General features: G+C 36.7%; 1 protein-coding gene across 4 annotated transcripts; it reads right to left on the minus strand.

The window, feature by feature from the left end:
• Positions 1-518: 518 nt before the first annotated feature.
• On the minus strand, positions 519-22,683 carry LOC120084702 (phosphatidylinositol deacylase). 4 transcript variants are annotated; one of them, XM_039040511.2, is made up of 19 exons: positions 22,475-22,683; positions 21,460-21,820; positions 21,038-21,286; positions 20,277-20,467; positions 19,985-20,156; positions 14,486-14,623; positions 14,210-14,399; positions 13,675-13,820; positions 13,122-13,295; positions 12,897-13,007; positions 12,446-12,565; positions 12,197-12,353; positions 7,390-7,553; positions 7,210-7,296; positions 3,814-4,142; positions 3,451-3,532; positions 2,744-2,883; positions 1,556-1,790; positions 519-1,245 (listed from the first exon to the last, which is right to left on the minus strand). In XM_039040511.2, exons 2-19 carry the CDS (start codon positions 21,748-21,750, stop codon positions 913-915), a joined length of 3,309 nt encoding a protein of 1,102 aa, XP_038896439.1. In that variant the 5' UTR covers positions 21,751-21,820; positions 22,475-22,683; the 3' UTR covers positions 519-912. The 4 variants fall into 4 exon arrangements, with proteins under 4 accessions (XP_038896439.1, XP_090174384.1, XP_038896443.1 ...); XM_090318258.1 differs by having other exon boundaries at positions 21,455-21,820; positions 22,475-22,631; XM_039040515.2 differs by having other exon boundaries at positions 13,675-13,799; positions 22,475-22,625.
• Positions 22,684-23,813: the final 1,130 nt, after the last annotated feature.

Here is a 23,813-nt window from a genome sequence, read left to right on the forward strand (position 1 = left end):
TCATTCTGTAAATCAGATAAACGAAAGTTTGGAGCATTATATATAAATCACAGACATTGTTACATTATTTTAAATAGAAATTCATGTGCAATAATTACCAAAAGGTTAAACTATTAACTAAAAATAAATGCAAATCATTTGTCTGCACATTACAACCCTTATTGTTATGCGAACAAAAATGTATTTGGACAACTTGAACATAACTCGACTAGTTTTCTCTCTCTTTTTTTATGTCATTTTGTAGAGTGGAAGATTTAAACTTCTAACCTCGAGATTGATAGTACAATTTTATGTCAGTTTAACTATGTTGACGTTCATATAACTCAACCGGTTAAGACATTATAATATCGACCAAAATGTTAGATATTTTAATCTCATGGAATAAAAAGGCCAAAACAAATCTGGAAGCTTATGTATTTGCGATGTAGGAAAGAAGAGCATTAACTTGACAGATCAAATGCACATACAATTACAGACATGGAAAAACTACAATCAAATGAAGTTTTTGAAACAAAAAAGAAAAAACGCGTACCTCTTTTTCGATAATCAACTTTGTTAATGTTCTACAATACACGAACGAATTAGCTACCTGTCAAGCCGCAACACCAAAGCAAACTCTCTCCAAATTCATATGTCAGAACAAAATACAATTAAATGTGTTTTTTTTTTTTTTTTTAAAAAAAAAAAAAAAAAAGAATAAAAGCTGGGATGGCCATGTGATAAAAACGCCTCAGCCTCTTGTAAGACTCATAAGATCTAATTCTCACCCTATTTTGCAATTACATGTAATCTATGGCAAGTTTTGTCGCTAGAACAACCATTACAAATCTGAACCTTTTTAGAGAACCAAGCAAATGGGAGCAACTGGTTTAATGCCAGTTATAAAACTCAGGCTGATGTTTGTTATTGTTCTCAATGTCTGTGAGAGTGCTTTCGACCGCCGAAATGGGGCTCTAACTTCTCCCTGGTCCTCTTCTGTAAAATCCTCAAGGCTAACGATATGGCCCCTATGGCGGCCATGGCATAAAAGACTTTATATGGAGCCAAAGCCAGGCTACAGATGTAGGTATAATTTCCAGCAATTAAATAGATGAAGTCCAGTCTAATTTCTGCCCGTGATAGGCCAAAGAAGGAAAATAAATAGGAATTGAACTCGGGTTTTGAATTGCAGACACCGTGGAGGATAACTCCAGTACAAAGGAAAGAATCCAACAACCATGGGAAGCTCTGATTTGTCCCTATTCTCTGCAATCCCAAAGAATAGGCAATATGAAAACCCACAAGATGTTTAAATGCAAGGTGAAAAATCAGAGTCGTTTTCTTTAGAGAGGAGAATGGAGGATAACTCCAAAAACTCAGGAACTTGACTATGCAATTAGAAAAACATGTAACAAACAATGTTGTTTTGTTATTTATCCAATTAAACAGAAAAGGAACCACAAATAAAAAGACTTTTTTTCCCCAAATGATGTCAAATAGAAACTATGTCATGCTAAAGATTTCAGACGAAAATAATATCTTAAGATTTCGACAATCATTTAGTTCATAATCATACCTGCAACCAAGCAACAAGTGAGGGTGCAAACATTACTGCTGCCACTAGATGCAAGATCAATAAGCCATGACAATGATGAAATATCTCCAATTGTGTTTCCCCAAAACTTTTTGAAGAGCCAGGACTGGTGGAAAGGTTATCTTCAATAGACTCCTTCAAGTTCAATTTATTGGGCAATGGAAATGCAGATTGTTGAGAACCATTTCCACCTTGTAATTTTTTGCTTCGTACATGGCTGCAAAAGGAAGCTGTCAAAAAAATGACGCAATAACACTTGGAGCGGCATAGGAGAAAATGAAAATCTGAACTCAGGCAAGTGCAAGAGAATAATAAAGTGTCTTTTCTAAGATTGTACGTATTGTGAAGGTGGACTTTTTTTTTTTTTCCCATCAGTTCTCAAAGATTTCATGCCATCACAGGAGTACAAGGACTCTATTCAAACTGGCTGCCAGAACTTTTGATCTCATCGACCAGACCCATTTTGTTTTCATTGTTTGCCACCCCATTATCACACTATTGAGCGTTTCCTTCTATCAAACCATCGGAAATGTACATGCCATAAATCTTTTATTCAACCACACGTTCTGATCTACTAATATGTGAGTTGTGTGTATCATACGAGATTGACAACCTTATCTTAGTCCCGGATGCCAGTTACTTTTTATTTTGTTGTAGAAACCCTTAATAGTCGTAGTTTTTTCAACCAATGATTTTTGGTGAAATCTTGATATTCATATTTCTCGATTCATTTCAAGTTTAATAACATTACATTTCTTAGAAGGCATTTTAAGGTTTCCCCCAAGAGAAGAAAATAATGATGGGAAGGGTCAACTTACATGTACATGGGTATTTCCGGTTTAATAAAATGGTGTCATTATTAAGGTTTCTCCACAAAAATTGTATGACATACAGCCACTTGGTGGTGCACAAATTATACCAAATTCTTTTGTAATTATAGCTTTTTAATTATTAACAATTGGAAGGCTCTCCTTCGTTAGTTCCTTGGGTAGGGGTCCCCACAACCCCTTGCCCTCAGGGTGTTTTTGTTGGCTTTTCTTATGATAACTTTTCTGTTTCTCGTCACACACACACACACAAAAAAAACAAAAACAAAAAACAAAAATGGGGGAAAAAGGCTCCCCCCACAAAAAGACAAAATAATGATGAAAAGGGCCAGCTTACAAGTACCTGGACAGGGCATTGTGACAACAGAAAGCATGGAAAACGAGTAGCAAAAACAATCCCATAGCCGGGTGAATAAAGCATGCCAAGGTAATAGCAGAAAGTGCAGTAGCCAGTAACGGATTGACTCCCAACACCCTTATAACCTATTACAAAATGAGTGAGATAATCTGATCAAATTGGAAATCAACAGCTCATAACCTTACACTATCGAAACAGAAGCAAGTTAAGTTAAATGGACAACAAGGGACAACAAATTCTATGCTTCTCAGAATTAGATTCTCCCCAAAGGTATAAATTTGGAAACAAGCTCCTTTTCAAGTATTAATATGATAAGTTATTAACATACATGATAGTCCAAGTCATGGACAACATAGTTTCTTATGGAAACAGAACTAGGATACACTTGGGAACCCTTGTTCGGATACTCAAGGTTCGTTGCACCAAACAGGCATAGTACTGCTGAATCAGAAAATCTGAAAGTCCACACGAAAATGATTGTTCAATTCATTTTTAGTTCACAACCAAACGAGTAAAGGTAAATGCACATTATAGTTATTGGACAACTCGAGCGAAGCACACAACACATCATGACTCGAAATAAAGATGACAAACATTTGAACAGGGTCTGGTTTGTCTGGCGAAGATCTAGTTCTAGCATACTATGAACGGTAAATGATTAACTGCATTTATTATCACAGATAAAATCACACCTTGGATGATTGAAAACGTGAAAATAGTTTGCCAAACCAACTAAACAGCACAAAGCAAACATTTCCTTCCCACACTTGCCACCTGCAACATGTCAGGCAGTCAATCAGGCACATAAGCATGCAGTAATAGGCATTCAGAAAGATGGCTAATATACTGGCCAGCGTGATGAATGAATCAATGACCTTAAACCCTTTGATTATTTAGTACCAATATGTTTACACCACTGACACTCCAATAGCCTACCCGTCCCCTTCCTAGTGTAGTTCGATTAAGAAGTTTCATCTATCAGAAAATGCTTAAGATATCATCTATTCAATTAGTATTCCAGTTGTGTGAATTGTACAACGGAATAAAAATCTGACCTTGTCTTGATGAAAACATGCACAACCGCCATCATGTAGAAAATCAGCTGGGATACCAAAATCACAATAATGACAGTAGCATTTGCAAATGAATAACAGACTACTGAGACTGTGATGAAGATAGCCAAAGGAGGTAACGGTTGAGAAGTTAAAAGCGATAGGAATAAAGATAGTAAAATAGGTATGATGACCAAATAAAAAAATGGGAATGGTATTCTCAAGTTGGACTCTACAGCTGTCAGCATTGAGGGTACGGGAAAATCATGATTCCATGCTTGCGCTTGCCGCATCAGTGCAAAGAAAACAACAACAATACAAAAACCAACTATCTGCAAGAAAACAATGCCTAACGTAAGATTTCTAAACCTACTTGGAATATGTTAGACAAATCTAATGCATGCATGTGAGAGAATGAGTAATGTAGGGATATTAAGAGTATTTTGGGCATTTCTTGTAAAAAGGGTATTTTGGATATTTCTTGTAAAATGACAGATTGTATTCTCTTTTTAAATTCAGTTTTAATTTTAGAATAGGTGTGAAAAAACCCTTCTCCTTTGGGTCTATTTAAAGGAGGTTAGGTTAGTTAGTTAATTAGGTGTGTACAAGCCCTTTCCCCTTTGGGCCTATTTAAAGGGAACTTATCACTCATTTTAATCAATGAATAAAAACTTCAGCTCTAAGATTCTTCCAAGATTTCTCCAAGACTCTTTAGTCTTTATCATTTGGTATTAGAGCGACCTCATGAAGGGGCCTCATGACGAGTAAAGGGCTCGGTAAATTCCCCACTCTTCTCCCTCTCTCTTCTAATGATGCGAAGCATCTTTTTCCACCTCTCCTCAAACCACCACCCGAAGATTAGGCAATCTAGAAACTACCATCAATGGCATCATGGATCATATGAGTGCTATGCAAAGTTCTATGGCAGGTTTGCAACAAGCAATTGAAAAACTGACTTTGGACGCAGGAAGAATGGTTGAAAATCAACCAAAAACTCATCAAGAAGCATTAGCCGGACTCCAAGCTGGTTGAAACAATCAAGATCAGCTGCAAGAAATTCAACAAAGGCCTGAAAACCTGCATCAATTACTTCAAAGAAACCAAGATTTGCCTAGGAGGGTCAAAAATTCGATTTTATCATCAAGCATACATCTGAAATCACTAACAAAGTTGTTGATGCCTTGAGTAGAAAGTCATCTCTCCTTACCATGCTTCAAAGTAAAATTATTCCCTTTGACCATCTACCAAATTGTTGTGAGAATGACTCTGATTTCCATGATATTTGGCATAAATGTTTCTCTAACTCTCCTCCTAAGGACTACCACCTTTTGGATGGTTTTTTATTTTGTGGTAATAGGTTATGCATCCCACAAGGATCTCTACGCAAGGCTATCATCATGGAAGCCCATTCGGGCAGTCTAGCAGCTCATTTAGGCCGTGACAAAACCGATGAAACCCTTGCCACACGATTTTTCTGGCCTCAACTCCGCAAAGATGTCAACAATTTAGTAAAAAGGTGCTTTACTTGCCAAATCTCCAAAGGTCACACTCAAAACACCGGTTTGTATACTCCTCTTCCAATCCCTACTAACATTTGGGAGGACTTATCGATGAATTTTATATTAGAGTTGCCAAGGACACAAAAGGGGTTTGACTTTATATTTGTTGTTGTGGATAGGTTTAGCAAAATGGTTCATTTCATACCTTGTAAGAAAACATATGATGCTTTGAACATTGCTAATCTTTTCTTTCGAGATGTTGTCAAGCTTCATGGAATTCCAAAGACAATTGTGTCTGATAAAGATGTCAAATTTATGAGGTTTTTTTGGGAAAAATTTGTGGAAACGTTTTGGTACTAACCTCGAATTTAGCTCTTCAAGCCACCCACAAACGGACGGTCAAACAGAAGTTACAAACCGAACATTGGGTGATATGCTTCAATGTCTAAGTGGAAATCAACCAAAACAATGGGACACTAACCTTGCACAAGCAGAGTTTACTTACAACATGCAGAATAGATCAACAGGGAAGTGTCCATTTGAGATTGTATACACTAGACCCCCTCATTTGACTTTTGATCTTACAACTTTTCATTCTAACGTAGATATTAGCGAAGAAGCTAAACAACTTGCTGAACGTATTCAAGAACTACACTCGGAAGTCCTTGACCACCTAGAGAAAGCAACCTCCACATACAAGCGGATAGTCATAAAAGACATGTTTCATTCAAGCCGGGAGACCTTGTAATGATATATCTTCGAAAGGACCACTTGCCAAAAGGAGCATACAACAAACTTAATGACGAAAAGCTCGGACTATTTACTATCCTTGAGAAGTATAGTGATAATTCTTACAAGATCGACCTCCCATCTTCATTCAACATAAGCAATACTTTCGATGTTGCAGACATCTTCCCTTATCAAGCCTCGGATGAGCTCAAGCTTTCAACTTAAAACTCGAGGACGAGTTTAATTCTAAGGGGGCCGAGTTGATGTAGGGATATTGAGGGTATTTTGGACATTTCTTGTAAAATGACAGATTGTATTCTCTTTTTAAATTCAGTTTTAATTTTAGAATAGGCGTAACAAAACCCTTCTCCTTTGAGTCTATTTAAAGGAGGTTAAGTTAGTTAGTTAATTAGGTGTGTATAAGCCTTTTCCCTTTGAGCCTATTTAAAGGAAGCTTATAAACTCATTTTAATCAATGAATAAAAACTTCAGCTCCAAGATTCTTCCAAGATTTCCCCAAGACTCTTTAGTCTTCACCAATGAGAGAACGAAAACAATTCAAAAATATATCATAAACTCAAAAGGGAGGAAGAATACTAGAAGAGAAGCATTTGAAAAGCATAACGGAAAATCAAGATTTGCACTCAGTGTTGTTTTAATTTAAGCTAGCTGACACAAGAGTGCCATTCGGCAGCTAACAATTAGCAAAGACGGTTTAACGATATCTTAGCTAATTTTTTGTTAATGAATGGACTCCATCTAAGAGAGGGAAACATGTTCAACGAATTGGAAGAACTTCTTTTTGTAACTATCAACTTAATTTCTCTTTATGACATCTGTTAATGGAGTTTTTTTCTTCGTTTTTTTTTCTTTTCTGTAACTATCAAAGCCTCATTCTTTTGGATTGGGACCCCTCTTTGTAATTGGGTGTGGGGGTTTGCTTGTTTTCTGGGCTTGTTTCCGTCCTTTGTATATCCTTTCATCTTTCTCAATGAAAGTTTGGTTTCTCATCCAAATATTTAAAAAAAAAAAAAAAAGATAAAATAAAACATGAAGCATAAAAATAAAATAAATATATGCAGGACTCTTCTTTCAACGGGGAATAATGTGAAACATTTAGTGGCTAAAGAAATAAGCAAGTACATATTTCGGATATTAATAAGCCTGTTACCTGTGAATTATATAAAAGCAAAAATCTGCTGGCAGCTGCACTGAGAGAGACAACAATGTTTGTTTTGTATGAACAGTGAGGATCTACCTGTAGAGATGAAAAGAGTTAACAAGATCAACATTTTTTTATTTTTATTACATAAGGACAAATAAAAGAAGAATTCTGGAAGAAACTTCATACCAACAATAGAACGGTTGTTTTCTCAGATCCTGCACTAGAACTCAAGAGTGCTGGTGAGGAATCAACAAGAATTGTCTCACTCTGAAGATTCAGGAAAATATGAAGACCAGATATATCATCCCAAGAGAGTGCTACAGGGGGAAAACAACGCAGTCTGCACAGCCCTGGATTACCAAAAAAGTGAATCAGGGTGGATGAATAATTACATGAAAATGTCATTTAAGCTCTGTCCCAACTCTCAACAATAGGGAGTTCCTTTCACAAGTCCATGATGAGTCGCGAAGTAACATAAAAGTGGTTGGTACTTAGTAGATTAACCATAAACATTTTATGCTCACTTTATAGCGAAATAAAACACCTAACAGACGTTTGCAGATGATAACACGAGAACTGCCAAAGTTTAAACCCTAAACATAGTCAGGAAATTTCTGCTCCATAATGTTCGCAAATGATATGAATATGAAGTGTATATCCATGAAATTTGAACTATTAACACAGCAAATTGAGGAATAATAAGAGATCTTTCAAATGAATGTCAGTTTCATCCCCTCCTTTTCTTTTCATATGATGTCCACTTTTACAATGAAGGGTGCTAAAAACACTTGGGAAACTGTTTTTTTTCTTTCAAATGAAATGTACAAGGCTAGAGCAGACAAAAGCCAAATGAGCAAGAAAACCTCCAACTGTCAATAATTATAGAAAGGTCATAGGATTCATCGTTACAAAAAAGACTTATGTAAAGCAATTCATGAGGAAGAACATGGTCTCCATATGAACTCCACTCCATCTCCTAAAAAGACGACTATAATTCTTTCAACCTCCGCGATGGCTTTCGAACAGGTTTTTGGTCTAATCCTTGGATAGACTCAACCCCTTTGTCCACACTCTATCCAAGTTTGTTTAGAATTATCCTATTGCCAAGGGCTCAATAGCTTCTCATTGAGATCATTCTCTGAACTCTTGGTCCATCATTTTTTGCCGTTTGCTTAAAGAGAAGGAAGTAATTCATTTTCAGGCCTTGCTACTTGTCCTCTCAGAAAGATCAGTCTCAGCTAGCCCAAATCTAAGATCATGGTCTTTGGAAGCATCAGGTTTCTTCACAATTAAATCTCTCATTGCACATCTCTCCCCTTCGTCCCCAATGGATAAAAGCCTTTTCAAGGCTTTATGGAAGACTAAGAGCCCGAGGAGAGTCAACATCCAAATCTGGATAATGCTCTTTGGTCTCCTAAACTGCTCCTCGGTCATGCAAAGAAAACTCCACTCGGCCTGTTTATCGCCTTCTTTTTGCCCTTTATGCAAAAAGGCAGGAGAGGACTTGCAACACCTCTTCTTCAATTGCCCATACCTAGAAAGCTGTTGGTGGAACTTTATCCACATCTTTAACTTCGTCGGGGTGTTTAGAGATAATTTTAGAGGCAACATACTCCAACTCCTATTAGGCCCCTTTCTCAAAAAGAGGCCAAGATTATTATGGATCAATATGGTTAAGGCTATTCTAGTAGATCTATGGTTTGAAAGAAATCAAAGAATTTTTCACGATAAAGAAACTTGTTGGAGGGCTCGTTTTGACTCAGCTCAAAGAAATGCTTCAGCCTGGTGCTCCTTAAACAGTGACTTCGAGGACTTCTCTATACAAGATATAAATTTGAATTGGCAGGCTTTCATCTCCCCGACTCCTTAGGCTTGTTGTCTAGATTTATTTTCGGTTTATCGCTTTATCAATTTTCTTGTATTTCTTTGGCCTTTGTACCGTTGTATGGAAATGATGAGGGCACTAAGGGGGTGTCAACCTAGTTAAGATGCCTGGGTGCGCTTCCTGATCCTTTCTTTTAGTTTTGCTTTGTTTGTTTCATTCTGTTTCCTTTTTTTTTTTTTTTGTTATTCATGCTCCTCGTATAACTCTCTTGTACCTTGAACATTAGTCTCTTTTTATTCTAATAAAGAGGCTCATTTCGTTTCAAAAAAAAAAATCTTTCAACCTCCACAAAAATGGATCTCATAAAATTTAGCAATGATTATGATTTATGGGATAGTTAATTTTACAATTCTAAATGACAACATGCAGAAATGATAATGAAAAATCTCAAGAAGGAGCAGTCAGCTGTTGGGGAGGTCGTAAAAAAGCAGCGGAATAGATGAAATGTATATATATGGAGCTGGATTGGGGTTGGGGGGATTAGAACCCATGAGAGGTACCTTAAACCAATTAATTTTTATCAGTTGAACTATTCTGATAGACAAAAAAACATACGTGTGTTAATTGATGCATAGGAAGTTTGAATGGCTTGTGACATCTGACAGGCATTATAGGATGTACGTAACATATGAGATGGGCAAACTTTGAAACTCTGAATTAAGCCTAGACAGACTACTAAAAATGCAAGACCAGACCATCAAGCAGAAGGAATAAGAAGGCTTCCCGGCTGCTGCCTCTTCAAACAGGAATCTCTTCGAAGCATGGAATTCACAGACAAATCAAATCTTGAGCCTACAAAATAGATTGCAATAACAAAAATTCTAAAAAAGAAATCAATTTTTATGTGCTCGGTTGCACAATGGAAGATTAAATAAATATTTGGATGTTTCTTTTTTCTTTTTTCTTTTTTCTTTTTTTTTTATTTATAGAAACAACTTCTATTGAGAAAAAAATGAAAGAATACACGGGCATACGAAAAACCAAGCCCACAAAAAGAGGCATCCTTCTACAAGAAGGGACTCTAGCTGTGCAAAATAATGTCTATAGAATAGTTACAAAAAGTCTTCGAAATCGAAGCCCACAAAGAAACATGATAGCAAACAAAAGACCAAACCTCACTAGGGTCCCTATCCCTCCCTCTAAAAGTCTTATTATTCTGCTCACCCCACAAACTCCATAAGATCACTCACACCTGAGCAAGCCATAAAAAGCGACCGTTCACCCCACGAGGCGGATTGAGGAGGAACTCCTCGATCATACTGCTAGTATTCCTATGATGAGCATATGAAATGTATTTGTATTCTAGGAATCCGAGACAGGCCAATATATGTCCCCTCTCTTCTCGTGTTGCTCTTTACTTTCATTCATGGATCAAATTGTCGTCTCCGAGATTATTTGGAAGCTCAAATTTCCTGAGATGTACAAAAGAGGGGCGAAGGGAATTTCTCACTGAAGCATTGAAAACTTTTACACTTCTGGGCTGAATGTTACATGACTTGGGTAGGAGGATCTGGAAGAGGAAACAGAAGCCTCACAAATCTAAATGCTAAAAACTTGTAATCTACCTCCATTATCAGAGGTATCTCCCTTTGATTCTCCCTATACTCTTTTGTCCAATTGGAGAAGACTTTTGTAACTCCCATACATCAATGAAGTCTTCATCCTATAATTATCCCGATAGAATATTCATCAAAGTCCTCACCCACAAGGAAAAGGAGGAATAAAACCAATTTATATATATATATATTCTTCGAGTTCAACAACAATTTATGTATTGCAAGTTACATTTGAGAAGACACCTCACTGATAACGAAATGAGCTCAGCTATCCACAATTCTTATTCTCCTTCCAATCCCTCGAAGGAGGACTATGGGAAATGGCCTATGAACTCCCTAGGGAATATATACAACTTTGATAAAGCAAGCTTTCTTCCACTGGTCTCCTCCTCCTTAAGAATCTATACTAACCTTATGGAAAGGCCCCATACCTAAAGAGGTCAAATTCTTCCTCTGGGAATTCGGTCACGGTTGCATTAACACAGTGGATGTATTGATCAAAATAGCTCCATGGATCGTCTCTGCTCCTAGATGGTGTGCCCCAGCTAGACTACCATGCACCTTTCCATCACGTGTGATTTTGCTCGTGCTTTTTGGTCAAAGTCTTTGGAGGCTTTCAACTATCACATGGTCTTTTCAAATGACTCTCTTATCCTTCTTTATTTGCTCCTCAATGGTCATCCTTTTAAGAGGGAAAAAGAGGTCAGGTAGACTTTTTTCTTTAAAGCTTTCCTTTGAAACATTTGACTATAACGAAACTGACACATCTTCAAAGACAAAGCTAGGGATTTCTCATCTTTTTCTAACTCCTTACATATATAGCTTTATTTTGGTGTAAATTCACCTCATTCTTTTGTGATTACGAGTTTACGACCTTACTTCTCTTATTTCTCGATGGAATTGTCTTCTGTAGTCTTCATGGCATTCCTTGCCCTTTTGTAATTTCATTTTATCAATGAAATGCTCTCATCACTCTCATCTAAAAAACAACAACTGGCGGAGGGAGATTCGAATCATTGACCTTTTTGGTTGAGGGTATATGTAAATTACTAATTGAGCTAAGTGTAGGATGACAAAACATATAATTTATTGAAATAAGAAAATGATGGAAGAAATTTGTGATCTTTTCAGTATTTCGTTCTTTGATGGGTCTCTTTGTTGATTCTTTTTTATTCTGTTCTGATCTTTTTTCACTCTCTTACGAAGTTCGTATCTTCAAGCACTAGTTTCATTTCACTTATTTAATGAAAAATCTCGCCTCATGTTAAAAAAGGATAAGAAACAAATTTCATTGATGTATGAAATTTATAAAAGAAGGGCAAAAGTCTGAACCAAATGAGCTACAAAAGACTTCCCCCGTTGAACAAAAGAGGAGAGAATATGATTTATAAGAGCTATAGAAAGATGTACATGTCTGGAAAAAAATGGAAGGAAATGAAGAAATCCATGTCTAGAATATAAATTTATGTATTGCAAGTTACAGTATTCATAACATAGATACATAAAAAACATGACATAAGTCATAATGTATGCAAGAAAGCATTGAACTTACTATTGTTTTCGATATCACCGGCTTGATCATCTGAAAATCCAGAACTCTTAATTCCGCACCCAGTTGTTTCAAGTTGCAAGGTAACTGGAAGAAGTCCTAAGCTAATGGGGAATGATAAATTCAACACCAGAGAATGATCCTCCTTCACAAATATGTCCTACACCACAATTAATTTTAAAATAGTCTAGTCATCAAGTTGACACAGAGTGATTGGAGAACTTAAGGAAAGCATTTTCATGAGGTTTTTACATCATTATAGTACTTGGAAAGAAGCATCGACCAAGGTGAGATTTTCACCCTCCCTGCATCAGGATTAAAGAATTGCCCAACTGCCATGGAAACTGCAGGAGGAGGTCTGCCTGAAACAGTCTGACATCAAAATAGTTATAATACATGCACACTAATTTTTACACATTGCTCTTTAAAAATAAATAAATAAGCTAATTTCGCTCATTTACAAAAAGAAAAGTAAAATTCACACGCTATAAAATTATTCAAAGAAGAAATCAACATTTTTAGGTTGTAAGCATTCCAACCTAAATCTATAAGAATGGAAAAAGAAATCAGGCGAAAAAACCACTTCAGAAACTTATTGTAGTAGAGAGGGAAAATCTTAAAGACTATTCTTCTTTTATAAGACTGTCTGTTTTTTTATGGAAGTAGAAAGGATAAATCTAAATGACTGAGTGAAGATCAATACCGGTCGAGGTGCAACTGAAATTGTAAGAAATTTGAAGCCACGCATATCCTCAGGTCCCAACATCAGTACAGCAGAAGGAGGAGCTTGTTCAGTCTGACTCCCAGGTTCAATCTAACAAGCATAGCACAGATCAATACAAGAATAAAATCCTAGACCGTCATACGTCTAGCCCACAAAGATAAAGATGTCGAAGAGAGAGATCCACCGTATAAACAAAACTAGTACCTGTCTCGGTGCTGGTCCTGAAGGAATTTGCACCATCTTTGAGGTCACTTCAAGAACCCTTTTACTTACAGGTAAGCTAGCAGACTTTCCCTTTTCAGGCCAAAGATGAAGCCTCACCCCAGAACATGGTAATAGGTTTGTTACAAATATAAAGTGGCTTTTGCCGTTTGACCCCTACAGAGATCAAAAAGTTAGAACCTGTACCCAAGGAATAATGTAAAACCAAGAATAAATATCGTCAAACTAATGGGAGAGAAGATTGCAAATTAGTGTCAACTTAGATAAGATTTAGAAGGTGGGGAAGGCCTCAAACTTAATCCGTTTGAGCGATAGCAAAGTCAACAAAGTTAGTTAAACTACATCTAATGCTTCATCTTATAAGGGGTTTTCTTTGATTATAAGAAACAAATTTCATAGTTGTATGAAATATACTCTAATGCCTTGTAAGACTGACTTCACATCAGGAAATATATGATGTCATGCAAGAAATGAAATGATAACATGTTGAGTCAAAATTCTCAAGATTGCAGATGTAATTATTACTGAAGCTAACCAGTTTCTCCAAGTCCAACCACCGCCTGCGACCATCCATGGCTAAAACAGTGACAGTACTTGTCTGAATATATAGGTCCCTTTCCAGGCCATCATCACTCCAATGGACGCTTTTGGGACAAGCATCTGGAGATAGAACCACGGATCCTGAAATATATAAGTAGCTATCATTCTTCTAAATACAGAGGTTGTATTAGACAACTTTTTTTGTACATTGAAACTTCAAAGAAAAACTAATGAATTCAAGAAACATTGATCCTGATTCTATCTTCTAATTTGTACCACAGATCCGATGCAAGAGAACAAAAAATTCTTAATAGAAAAGACCAAGAAAAAACCTCTTGCATGCAAAAGTATAAGCTCAACTACTTAGATCCATGAATTCAGAAAGGAAAGTGAACTTGTTTCCTTTTTCCCAAACACTATTTTGATACATGCAATAGCTAATAATTCGATCCATGCATTGGAATAGAATGTTATAAGAAAAAACAAGCAGCAACATCAATGTGCAAACACAAAAACAGGCAACAAATTACCAGGTGCATCTTCCACGTTTTTAGCAGGAAAATGAGCAATTTGTTGAGAAGTGTGTGATTGGGTCCTCCAATTGAAACTCTGTGGTATTCCACTATGAAGCATTCTTGTCAATACAGTGAGCCTTTTTCGGGTGGCTGAAAATGGTTGGCCTGTACCAGAGTCTACCAAACTAAGAAGGGTGTGTGACACCTAGACAAGAAAGAAAATTTTCAGAACAATTTAAAGACAGCTTACATTCTTGCAAAGTTCCAAACTCGAATAGAAATTTCACTCACCTGTATAACTAATTGATTACACCACAAAATCGCCTGATGTTCCATTGATAACCACACATTTTTGACACCTGTACTGCTGATCATAAAGCCATGTGTAGAAGGAACAATCCCATCCAGGGATTCTAACTTTGACCTTACCTATAGACGAGGATAGATCAACGTGCATTGAATATAAAGAAAAAATAATAAATGAAACAGAAACATAATACTCTTAAAGCATAACTAGATAAAAAATTCCTACTTTACAGAATAGCATTGACAGACAAATCCTTATGACTACAAAAAGTTTAGAAAGCACACACAATTAGAGCTAGGGGTGATCAAAAGTGACTGGAAAACGAAGCCGACCAATCAAAACTGACCAAACAGACTCCAGTTGGTCGGTTTACCTGATTTTTCTGTCGGAGTAGGTTTTTTAAAATGAAAAATCGATTGGTTGGTCAATCGGCAAGCCCAAAAAGGATTCTTTGATCTTTTTTGGTCCAAATACCCTAAATAAGGTTGTGGCTTTCCTCTTATTTAGAAGAAAGATGTTTATTCTGTAGGATTGAATTTAAGCCCTCCAAATGAACCAAAGACCAACCAAGCTAAAATTTTAACTTTTCTTGGACTTTCAACAGATTTCAGCCATGCCCTCATTAACTTTTGGGAAAATACATCTTGCGTTTACCATTGTGTTTCCTGAAACGACCCAGGACTCAGAAACCATTAAAGTTTCTGTTGAACCAAATAAGATTCAAAATTGCAACTTAACAAAGTGACATATTATCCAAGGAATTTTCCAAAAAAGAATCTTTCTTCCATCCCAGTTCCAAAAATTGAAAACTTATCCACAAGACCCAGCTGAAACTTTCTTTTTTTCTTTTTTTTTGGATAGGAAACGAGAAACCATTTCATTGATAATATGAAATAGATGTACAAGAGAAGATCGTAGCATTATAGATGTACAAAAGATGGATCAGGCAGGAAAAAATTACCCCACAGAAACTAGGAAGAGAGGAAAGAACGACCTCAAGGCCAAGGGGCTGAAAAAAAAAACCTTGCCTCAAAGAGGGATATATAATACACCCTAAATCTTAGTTGTTTTTTTTTTTTTTAAAGAATGATTTCATTGATTAATGAATTAGGCAATTACAAGAAGCATTTCCAATTGGAGATCAAATAAGATAAACTAAAATGATTAAAAGGGTGAATCCTTGAAAAGACAGCCGCTGCGCTTGCACCAAAGAGTCCAAAAGAAAGCATGAGTAAGAGCTAACCAAATCAATCTTTTAGTACCACCAAAAGGAATCCACACCATAAGAGATGCCAAAATATCAAAAATATGGTTAGAGCATTTTCTACCAGCCAAAAGCCTCCAAAACAATGTTCAAAAACAAGGAGCAAAAGGGCAATGCACAAAAAGGTGAGGTGCCGAATCCTCATTGCACCGACACATAATACACCAAAAGGGTGAGAGAGACATATAAGGCATCTGACGTTGCAAATGATCAGCTGTACTGTATTGACCGCACCAAGATTGAGCTCCCAGAGGAAAATTTTAATCTTCTTAGGATAAAAATCTTTCCAAATAACAGAGATTTTTGATAAAAGGCTCCTCCACCCCAACCAAATCATCGAAAAGGGATTTCACAGAAAAGGTCGAAGAGGAATTCAAAGTCCAAGACGAAGAATCAAACGTAGAATGCAACCTAACTAATGATAAAATATGGGACAAAGAAGCTCATTCAACCGTCTCCAAATCATTGAGATTATGGCGAAGGCACATGTTCCAAGCCTCATTATCAACCATCCAAGCATTAGCCACAGAAAAATCAGGTTGAAGCGTAAGAAAAAAATAAACGAGGACAAACATTGTAGAGAATACCACAATCCAGCCAAAGATCTTTCCAAAAGGAAGTAGAAGAACCATTACCAACACAAATCGTGTACGAGAGGCAATCAAATCAATGGTCTGTGAAATGAACCGCCAAGGGGATTTACAAGAACCACCCCAAACAACAGCAGGCCAAATACAAGAAGAGGAATAGTACTTAGCCACAATACAGTTATGCCATAAAGCATTAGGCTCATGAATAAAATGCCAAATCCATTTTGCAAGCAAAGTGGAATTTTCATAACGGAAATTGCCGACACCCAAACCACCCATCAATCTAGGATGCTACACAATCTCCCAATTAACATTAACAATATGCAAACCACCATCGCCACGAGATCCTTCCTTGAGAAAATCACAAACTAATTCTCCAAAGATGTGATGACAACCATAAGAGCACGAAAAAGGGAAAAATAATAAGTAGGGATACCAGATAACGTAGACAGGATAAGTGTATGTCTCCCCCCTTTAGAGATATATGCATATTTTCAATTGTGAAGTTTATGTTGAATCCGCTCAACAACCGGCTGTTAAAAGCGAGAAGAACAAGCGTTCCCGCCCAAAGGAAAACCAAGATAAGTAGAAGGCCAGTTACCCTGATTATAGCCAAAAGTGTTCAACATCCAAGCCAAATCAACATCACTAATATGAATCCCCAAGAGCTCACTCTTGGAAAAATTAATAGCCAAGACAGAGGCCTTCTCAAAAATTCGGACCACATCAAAAAGGTGCCTCAAAACAATACGATCAGCAGTAGAAAAAAGCAGAGTATCATCAACAAATTATAAGTGGTTCAAAAAGAAAGTAGAATCGCCTATAGAACAAGTAGCAAGTGCTATGATCCATAAGACGACTCAAACAATTGACAACTAGAATAAATATGAAAGGTGATCGCGGATCCCCCAACCCGATACCACGAGAAGGGATAATCTTGCCCTTGACCATTGATGATAATAGAAAAATTTGCACTCGATATACAAACCATGAATCCAAGACCTCCAGATGGGACCAAAACATTTAATTTGCAAAACAGCATCAAGGAAATTCCAATCCACAGTATCGAAACCCTTTTCAAGGTCCAATTTAAGAACCACGCCCTCTTTGTCATTTAGAAACCAATCATCTACCAACTCATTTGCCAAAAGAGAAGCATCCATTATTTGCCTATTAGCCACCAAAGCAAATTGATTGGCAACAATGGTGGATGGGAGAATAATCTTCAAACGATTAGATAAAACCTTGGCAATGATTTTATAAGCATTCAGCACATGGAATAAGACGGATAGGCCTATAATCATAAACCAATTTTGAATCACTTTTCTTCGGGATAAGACAAATGTCGATCTTATTCAACAAGGCATTAATCACACTAGAATCATAAATTAGTCAACATTGACATAATATCACCTTTAATGGCAGTCCAAAAAAATTTGAAGAACTCAACAGTATAACCATCGGGACCAAGAGACTTACTAACACTCAAAGAAGAGATGACTCTATAAACCTCATTCTCAGAAAAAGGTCGTTCAAGATCAAAAGCCTGTACAGCACTAATACGACTCCACTAAATATTAGTGAGAAGAAAACGTTGATCTTGCCATCTTTGGAAAATAACTTCGAGTAAAAATCAATGAATTCATGCTCAACGTCATTCGTTGCTACCAGACTATGACTATTTCAAGAGAGAATTTCCATAATGGAGCTCTTCTGTTTACGAGCAGCAACAGTACGGTGAAAAACGAGTGTTCTCATCCCCTTCATGAAGCCATTTAAGCTTACATCTCTGCCTCTAGGAAATATGTTCTTGAGTAGTCAAACCTTCAATCTGATCGCCAAAGGATCGGCAAGAAGAAACCTCATCCTCAGTAAGAGGATTGAAATCTTCCAGATTATCTAAATAGTCAAGCTGAGACACAAGTGAAGGAAGCCTCATAGCAAAACTATCCTGGTTTTGCCGCCATACGCGAAGAAAGAGCTTTAAACGTTTAGGTTTCATCATCAATCCATGACCAGGCCAACCAATAACAACGTTTCGGTTCCACCAAAGACCGAAAAGAAGGGACTTGTAGCCAAGAGTTCTCAAAACAAAACAAGCAAGGACCCCAAACAATATTACCTAAAGAGAGAACCAGAGAGTAATGATTAGATGTAATTCTGTCAAGACATTGCACAGTCATAGTTGCAAATTTGGCAAGGCAATTGCCCGTAGTAAAAAACCTGTCCAACAAAGACAAATAACATGAAGAACTAGAGCTTGACCAAGTAAAATTCCCACTACTCAAAGGTAAATCACACAAATGATAATTAGATATCCATTGGTTAAACATCCTCATACTTGAGGATATAGAATGATCGTGAGATTTATTCCAGGACCAACGAGTCACATTAAAATCCCCACCAATAATCCAGCTATCACCACCCATAGCGGACAAATCATCCAATTCTTGCCGATAATCTGATTGGTAAGCATTATATGAAGGCCCATATACCGATGTGAACCAAAGAGAAATCGAACGCCAAGGAGATGTAAACAGAAATAGAGAAGATTCTCGTAATAACCTCCTGGACGTTATAATCAGGAGCAGGCTAGAGGATTAAAATACCTCCTAAGGAATCAATGGCATCAAGCGTTGTCTAATCAATGAAGGAAGAACTCCAAATAGATTTGATCATAAACGAATCTACATCAGATAATTTGGTTCACTGGAGAATAACAATGCGAGGATTATTTTGTTGAATTGACTTCTTAACCAAGGCACGTTTTTTCAAGGAATTCAAGCCTCAAACATTCCAAGAAATGATTTTCCTGGATTAGCGTTTGTGCCCTCCATAATGGCCAAAGTGGATTTATCATAATGTATCGATGAGTGAAGAATTTGGAGCTCCCTTTGCATTTTATTCTATTTCCAGTAGTAGAATGGTGTTTTTTGGGTTTTGGTGGGGGTTGAGAGGGAGTTACCATAATGCAAAGGTCATGTTCAGTAAGGATAACAGCCATATCACTGAGAGTTAAAGATCTATGAGATGATTCTAGAGGAAAATTTTTGGGAGAAGGTGGGGCCATTAATGATAATGGGGAGGAAGGGTGTGGGCTAGCCAAGTCTTCGGGAAGAGGAGGAAGGATTGTTAAGGGCTTTTGGTGGGCTTCACCAAGATTATCCCAAAGATGATAGGTCCAAAGGGTAGGAATTAAAGTCATTTTGTGGTGAAAGTGGGCAAGGTCCAAAGGGTAGGAATCAAAGTCTCTTTGCAACTAAGATTTGGGGTGTTTGATTCCTATGGGTTAGGGAAGACAAGAGATTCTGACAGTTTGAATAGTTGAAACATAAACCACTTAAAATTTGATCTTTTGAGAGTAACACAACCAAAGGAATTTATTTTGGTGTTTATTGGTCTCAGATTTTCTTTCACCTAATAAACATATCGAGGCCACAAGCCTTCATCAAAGTCAAAAGTTAGATGATAGATTCTATGTACTTAAGCCAAATATGCATTTTTTTAATGAATTTTCAAACCAAATATGCATGAGAAAAATACTGTCCTCAAAATAGAACCTAAAAAGACCAAATTGTACTTTAATCGAGACAAACTTCCCACAATGCATTAATTGGCTGCAAATATACCTGGTAATCATGATAACCCCCGGAAATTGAAACTACCACAACATGTGAAAGCAGAGGATCAGATGCAAAGTACCCACTTCGAGATATTTGAACCTCATAGCCCTTCCTCCATTCCTGATTTACACGAGTGAAGTACCGACCCAAAGATGGTTGTAGAGCTAGAGGAGGTGATCTGAAAAATACGTGAAAACCAAATGAAGCAAAAAATTAACAAACCCAAAATGCTCTCAGCATCAGATGGCTCAAAATCAACAAACCAAAATGCTCTCAGCATCATGTAAGTGCAACTTACTGATGAGGGCTAGAAAGAGTAAGAATTGTTTCAACAGCTGATTTTCTAAGTCTTGGATGCACAACTGCAGCTCTAGCAACAAACCCACCCATCGAATGACCGACCAGTATCACACTTCTAGGTAAACTTGCAGAGTTAGCAGCACCTTCTTTTGCTCGGGCATCAAAAGATTCTTTATATTGATCTAAGATCTGCACACATAACAAGGTAGATTGGTAACCAAATGGAGAAGTTAACAAAAGACTCATTGCACAAATCTACAACGCGAAACCATTACATTAAAGAAAAAAAGAAATAGCCTGAACAAAAGGTACTAGTTGCATTATTCTTGCACGAAGGAATTGGCAGGAATGGGCTAATATCTGGATTAAAGTCAATCATTATGACAGCATAACAAAATCCAGCAAGCTAAATTTAAAAATCAATAAATATTCTTGCTTCCTCTTTCATAGGTTCCTATAGAGATGTTGATACATTCAAGACTATCTCGACCACTTACATTATTTTAAAAGTTTCATTGTCCCTTTTCCAACTAAATTTTCTGGAATGGATGGAGGGGCCCAGAAAAGAACAAATGAGTGCCATCAATGATGAACATGCAAATGAGCAATGAGTGAATGATGGAACAATATTCCTTCCTACCATATAACACATCCATGCACCCACCCCTCCCCTTTTACTTTGGTGGAAAAGAGGAAAAAAATCTTGAAAATGATGTAATCTGTTAGACAACTAGATTACAAAACTTGAAGAGTAAATACCCTGTGGATGGCGTGTACTACATATTCAGCATGTTCTTCAAGTATACCACCATCCATTGCAGAATGTTCCCCTTCAAGATCCACTGCAAACCAATCCAACCTTCGCGTGTAGTGGTTTGGCAACTGAAAGCCATCCAAATTAGTGCCTGTCTCGCCCTCCACCTTAGCTACGGAAGCCTCCTGATAAAAAGTTTGCTCGAGAGGGCCTCCTTGATAAGCCCTATCAGACTCAGCTGCCAAGGATCGCACCTGTATTCAAGAAAATTTCCAAAAGAAAATCATAACTACTATTTACAGATTATAAAAAACGAAATTTACAATTAATTTCTGACTTCCAGTCAAATAAATAAGGAATATAAAGTCCGAGAAATCTATATTATAAAAGAAGAAGAAGAAGCAGAAAATGAAGAAGAAGACCTTGCCTGCTTGTAGCTACCTCCATTTCCTGGAATGAAAAGGACTGGAACTCCATTAAGTTTCTTGAGATGTTCCTTGAAATCAATCTTTTTCCATCCTTCATGATACAAATACACCCCATATTTTTCTGACGATAAGCCCACCGGTGAAGAAATTGGAACATATGTTGGATACATGTACGTCATAATACAACCATTAGCAATTGGTTTTAGGATTCCATATGTAGCAGCAAGGCTTATCCATACGGTCACAGCTATAAGAACAGCAATTTTGATTTTGGCTCTAAGGTCTTGCATTGTTGGGTCAGACTACCCGGTCCTCGTTAAGCTCTCTCTACAAAGCTCCCATAAATATCGGTTTCAAATCCTACACACAACATAACAAATCCATAATCCAACACCAAATCCGCTCTTTCCCAAACACAAAGCTTCAATAAATTCTAATTTCAATTGATGATCAAGACACGCTACTTCTCTTCACGATAAAATGCAACAGGTATTCAATATATTTTCTTGTTGGTCGGCCATAGAGAAACCAAAACCACATGTTTAGATTTAGATCCACTTACAACAAAAAACATGAAGCATTAAGAGTGGTAGTACCAGAGTAAATGAACTCTCCATAGTTACTCAATCCCACAGTAAACCGCCACACATAAACATGCATAGAAACAGCAACACAGCAATTAAATAACGACATCTAAACAATCAAATCCATTCAACTTCCAACTATTCAAAACTAAACCACCAAAAATCCGAAAGAAGATATAGGATAGAAAACAACAAAAATACACCTACAAACAGCTCAATGAGGATTCAGATTATACAAAAACGGCAGAAGAAATAAAGATCGAGCTAATTTCAAATCCAAATCCATCGACGCACACATCAACGAGGATAATCAAGATGAAGCAAAATCATTAATGGAAGAATTAGGAAATGGATCTGGTGGAAACGCCATAATTACGAATCGTAAGAGCCAATTGAAGAAGCAAAGAGAGTTGAGAGAACGAAAGCTTACCCGATCCGTGGAGCGCAAAGGAAATGGCGGGAGCATGAGAGTGTGAACTAATCAGATCGGGATGGATATATTTCTGAATCGGACCTTTTTTATTTTTCTTTTTTTTCCCTCAATTATTCCCCCTGTTTTTAGAACCCAGAAAAATAAGTGTAAAGATTTTTTTTTTTTTTTTAAGAGAACGTTTTTATTGGAAAAAGGAAATCTGGAATAATAGAAGAAACAAAGATTGAGAGGTTTGACCAAATTTTGACTCTTAATCGACCGTTGTGCAAATGTAGGTAGTGGATTGACGTGGCGAGTTTTTAATGGCGGTGAATCCATGTCTACGGGGATTTTATCATCGCCCTTCGATGCCCCGCCCTTGGCCTTCATTCGAAATTTATTTTGTCGGGAAAAAAGTGGATAAAAATTGGTAGTAAGAAGACACCTCGGGATGTACGAGGTTAAAAAACTGTATAACATAATTTTTTAGATAAGTATACTTTCAATTAAATTAAGGGCAATAGGCATCAACAAAAATTAGATTAAGTAGTGAAAAAAAATGAGAAATCAAAGAAAATTTAGAGCGAATTAAAAGAGAGTTTTCTATATTTTCCTATTTCAATTTTTTCTATTTTCATAATTTCAATTTTAGTTGTTATATTTTATATCTTATTTTATTTTATTTATTTTAGTACTATATTTTCTCGATTTTTCGTATTTCCGTCGTGTCTCTTTTTCTCTTCAATTTTACAATAACTCACTATTGCCAAAAAAAAATCACCATTACATCTATAATGTTCAAATATAAGCAATGTTGTACCATGTTGATACCGAAAATTGCATTAACGGTAAAATTGTATTTGGAGGAGAATAATTGGATATCCGGCAAAAAAGGTGAGTAAAGCTAATACCGGTGTGGTGTTGAGCCAAACCCACTCTGACGCTCAAGTTAGAATCGGGTTTGAATTTGAGTCAACTGGTAACATTTATTATATAAGTTGAAAGGCATGCCTCTCTTTGACGGTACCCCTTGAATTATATAGGTCGTAACATAGCTTGTCTCTTCGGCTGTCAAGCCATCATTAATCATTAATTCATCCATTTTCCACCTGAACCATTATTATCCGTGATGTTATGCACTTCAACCCTTAATATGCTCGACTTTTGGGTGGAATTATGACTTTTGATTTACCAATAGTTAGTCTTAAATGTGTTATGCTTCTTTAATAATATACTAATTGAGTTGCACAAACGAAATTAGATAAATGAATAGTCTTTAAATTAATCATCTTAAAAGAAGTTTCCATTGATGTTTCTTTTCTTGAAAATCTAATGCATGGTTGGAAAAAACCATGAA

The sequence above is a fragment of the Benincasa hispida genome, chromosome 9, assembly GCF_027475165.1.
Source record: "Benincasa hispida cultivar pf3 chromosome 9, pf3_genome.v1.1, whole genome shotgun sequence".
NCBI lineage: Eukaryota > Viridiplantae > Streptophyta > Magnoliopsida > Cucurbitales > Cucurbitaceae > Benincasa > Benincasa hispida.

Bases quoted from the DNA above. Each gene is read 5' to 3' on its own strand.
- LOC120084702 (XM_039040511.2), bottom strand. From the start codon at position 21,750: ATGCAAGACCTTAGAGCCAAAATCAAAATTGCTGTTCTTATAGCTGTG. The intron at 14,624-19,984 runs GTATATTTGCAG...CCTCGTCTATAG, and splicing joins GGGGTTATCATGATTACCAG to GTAAGGTCAAAGTTAGAATC. The intron at 2,884-3,450 runs GTGTGATTTTAT...ATTTTGTAATAG, and splicing joins CACGTTTTCAATCATCCAAG to GTTATAAGGGTGTTGGGAGT.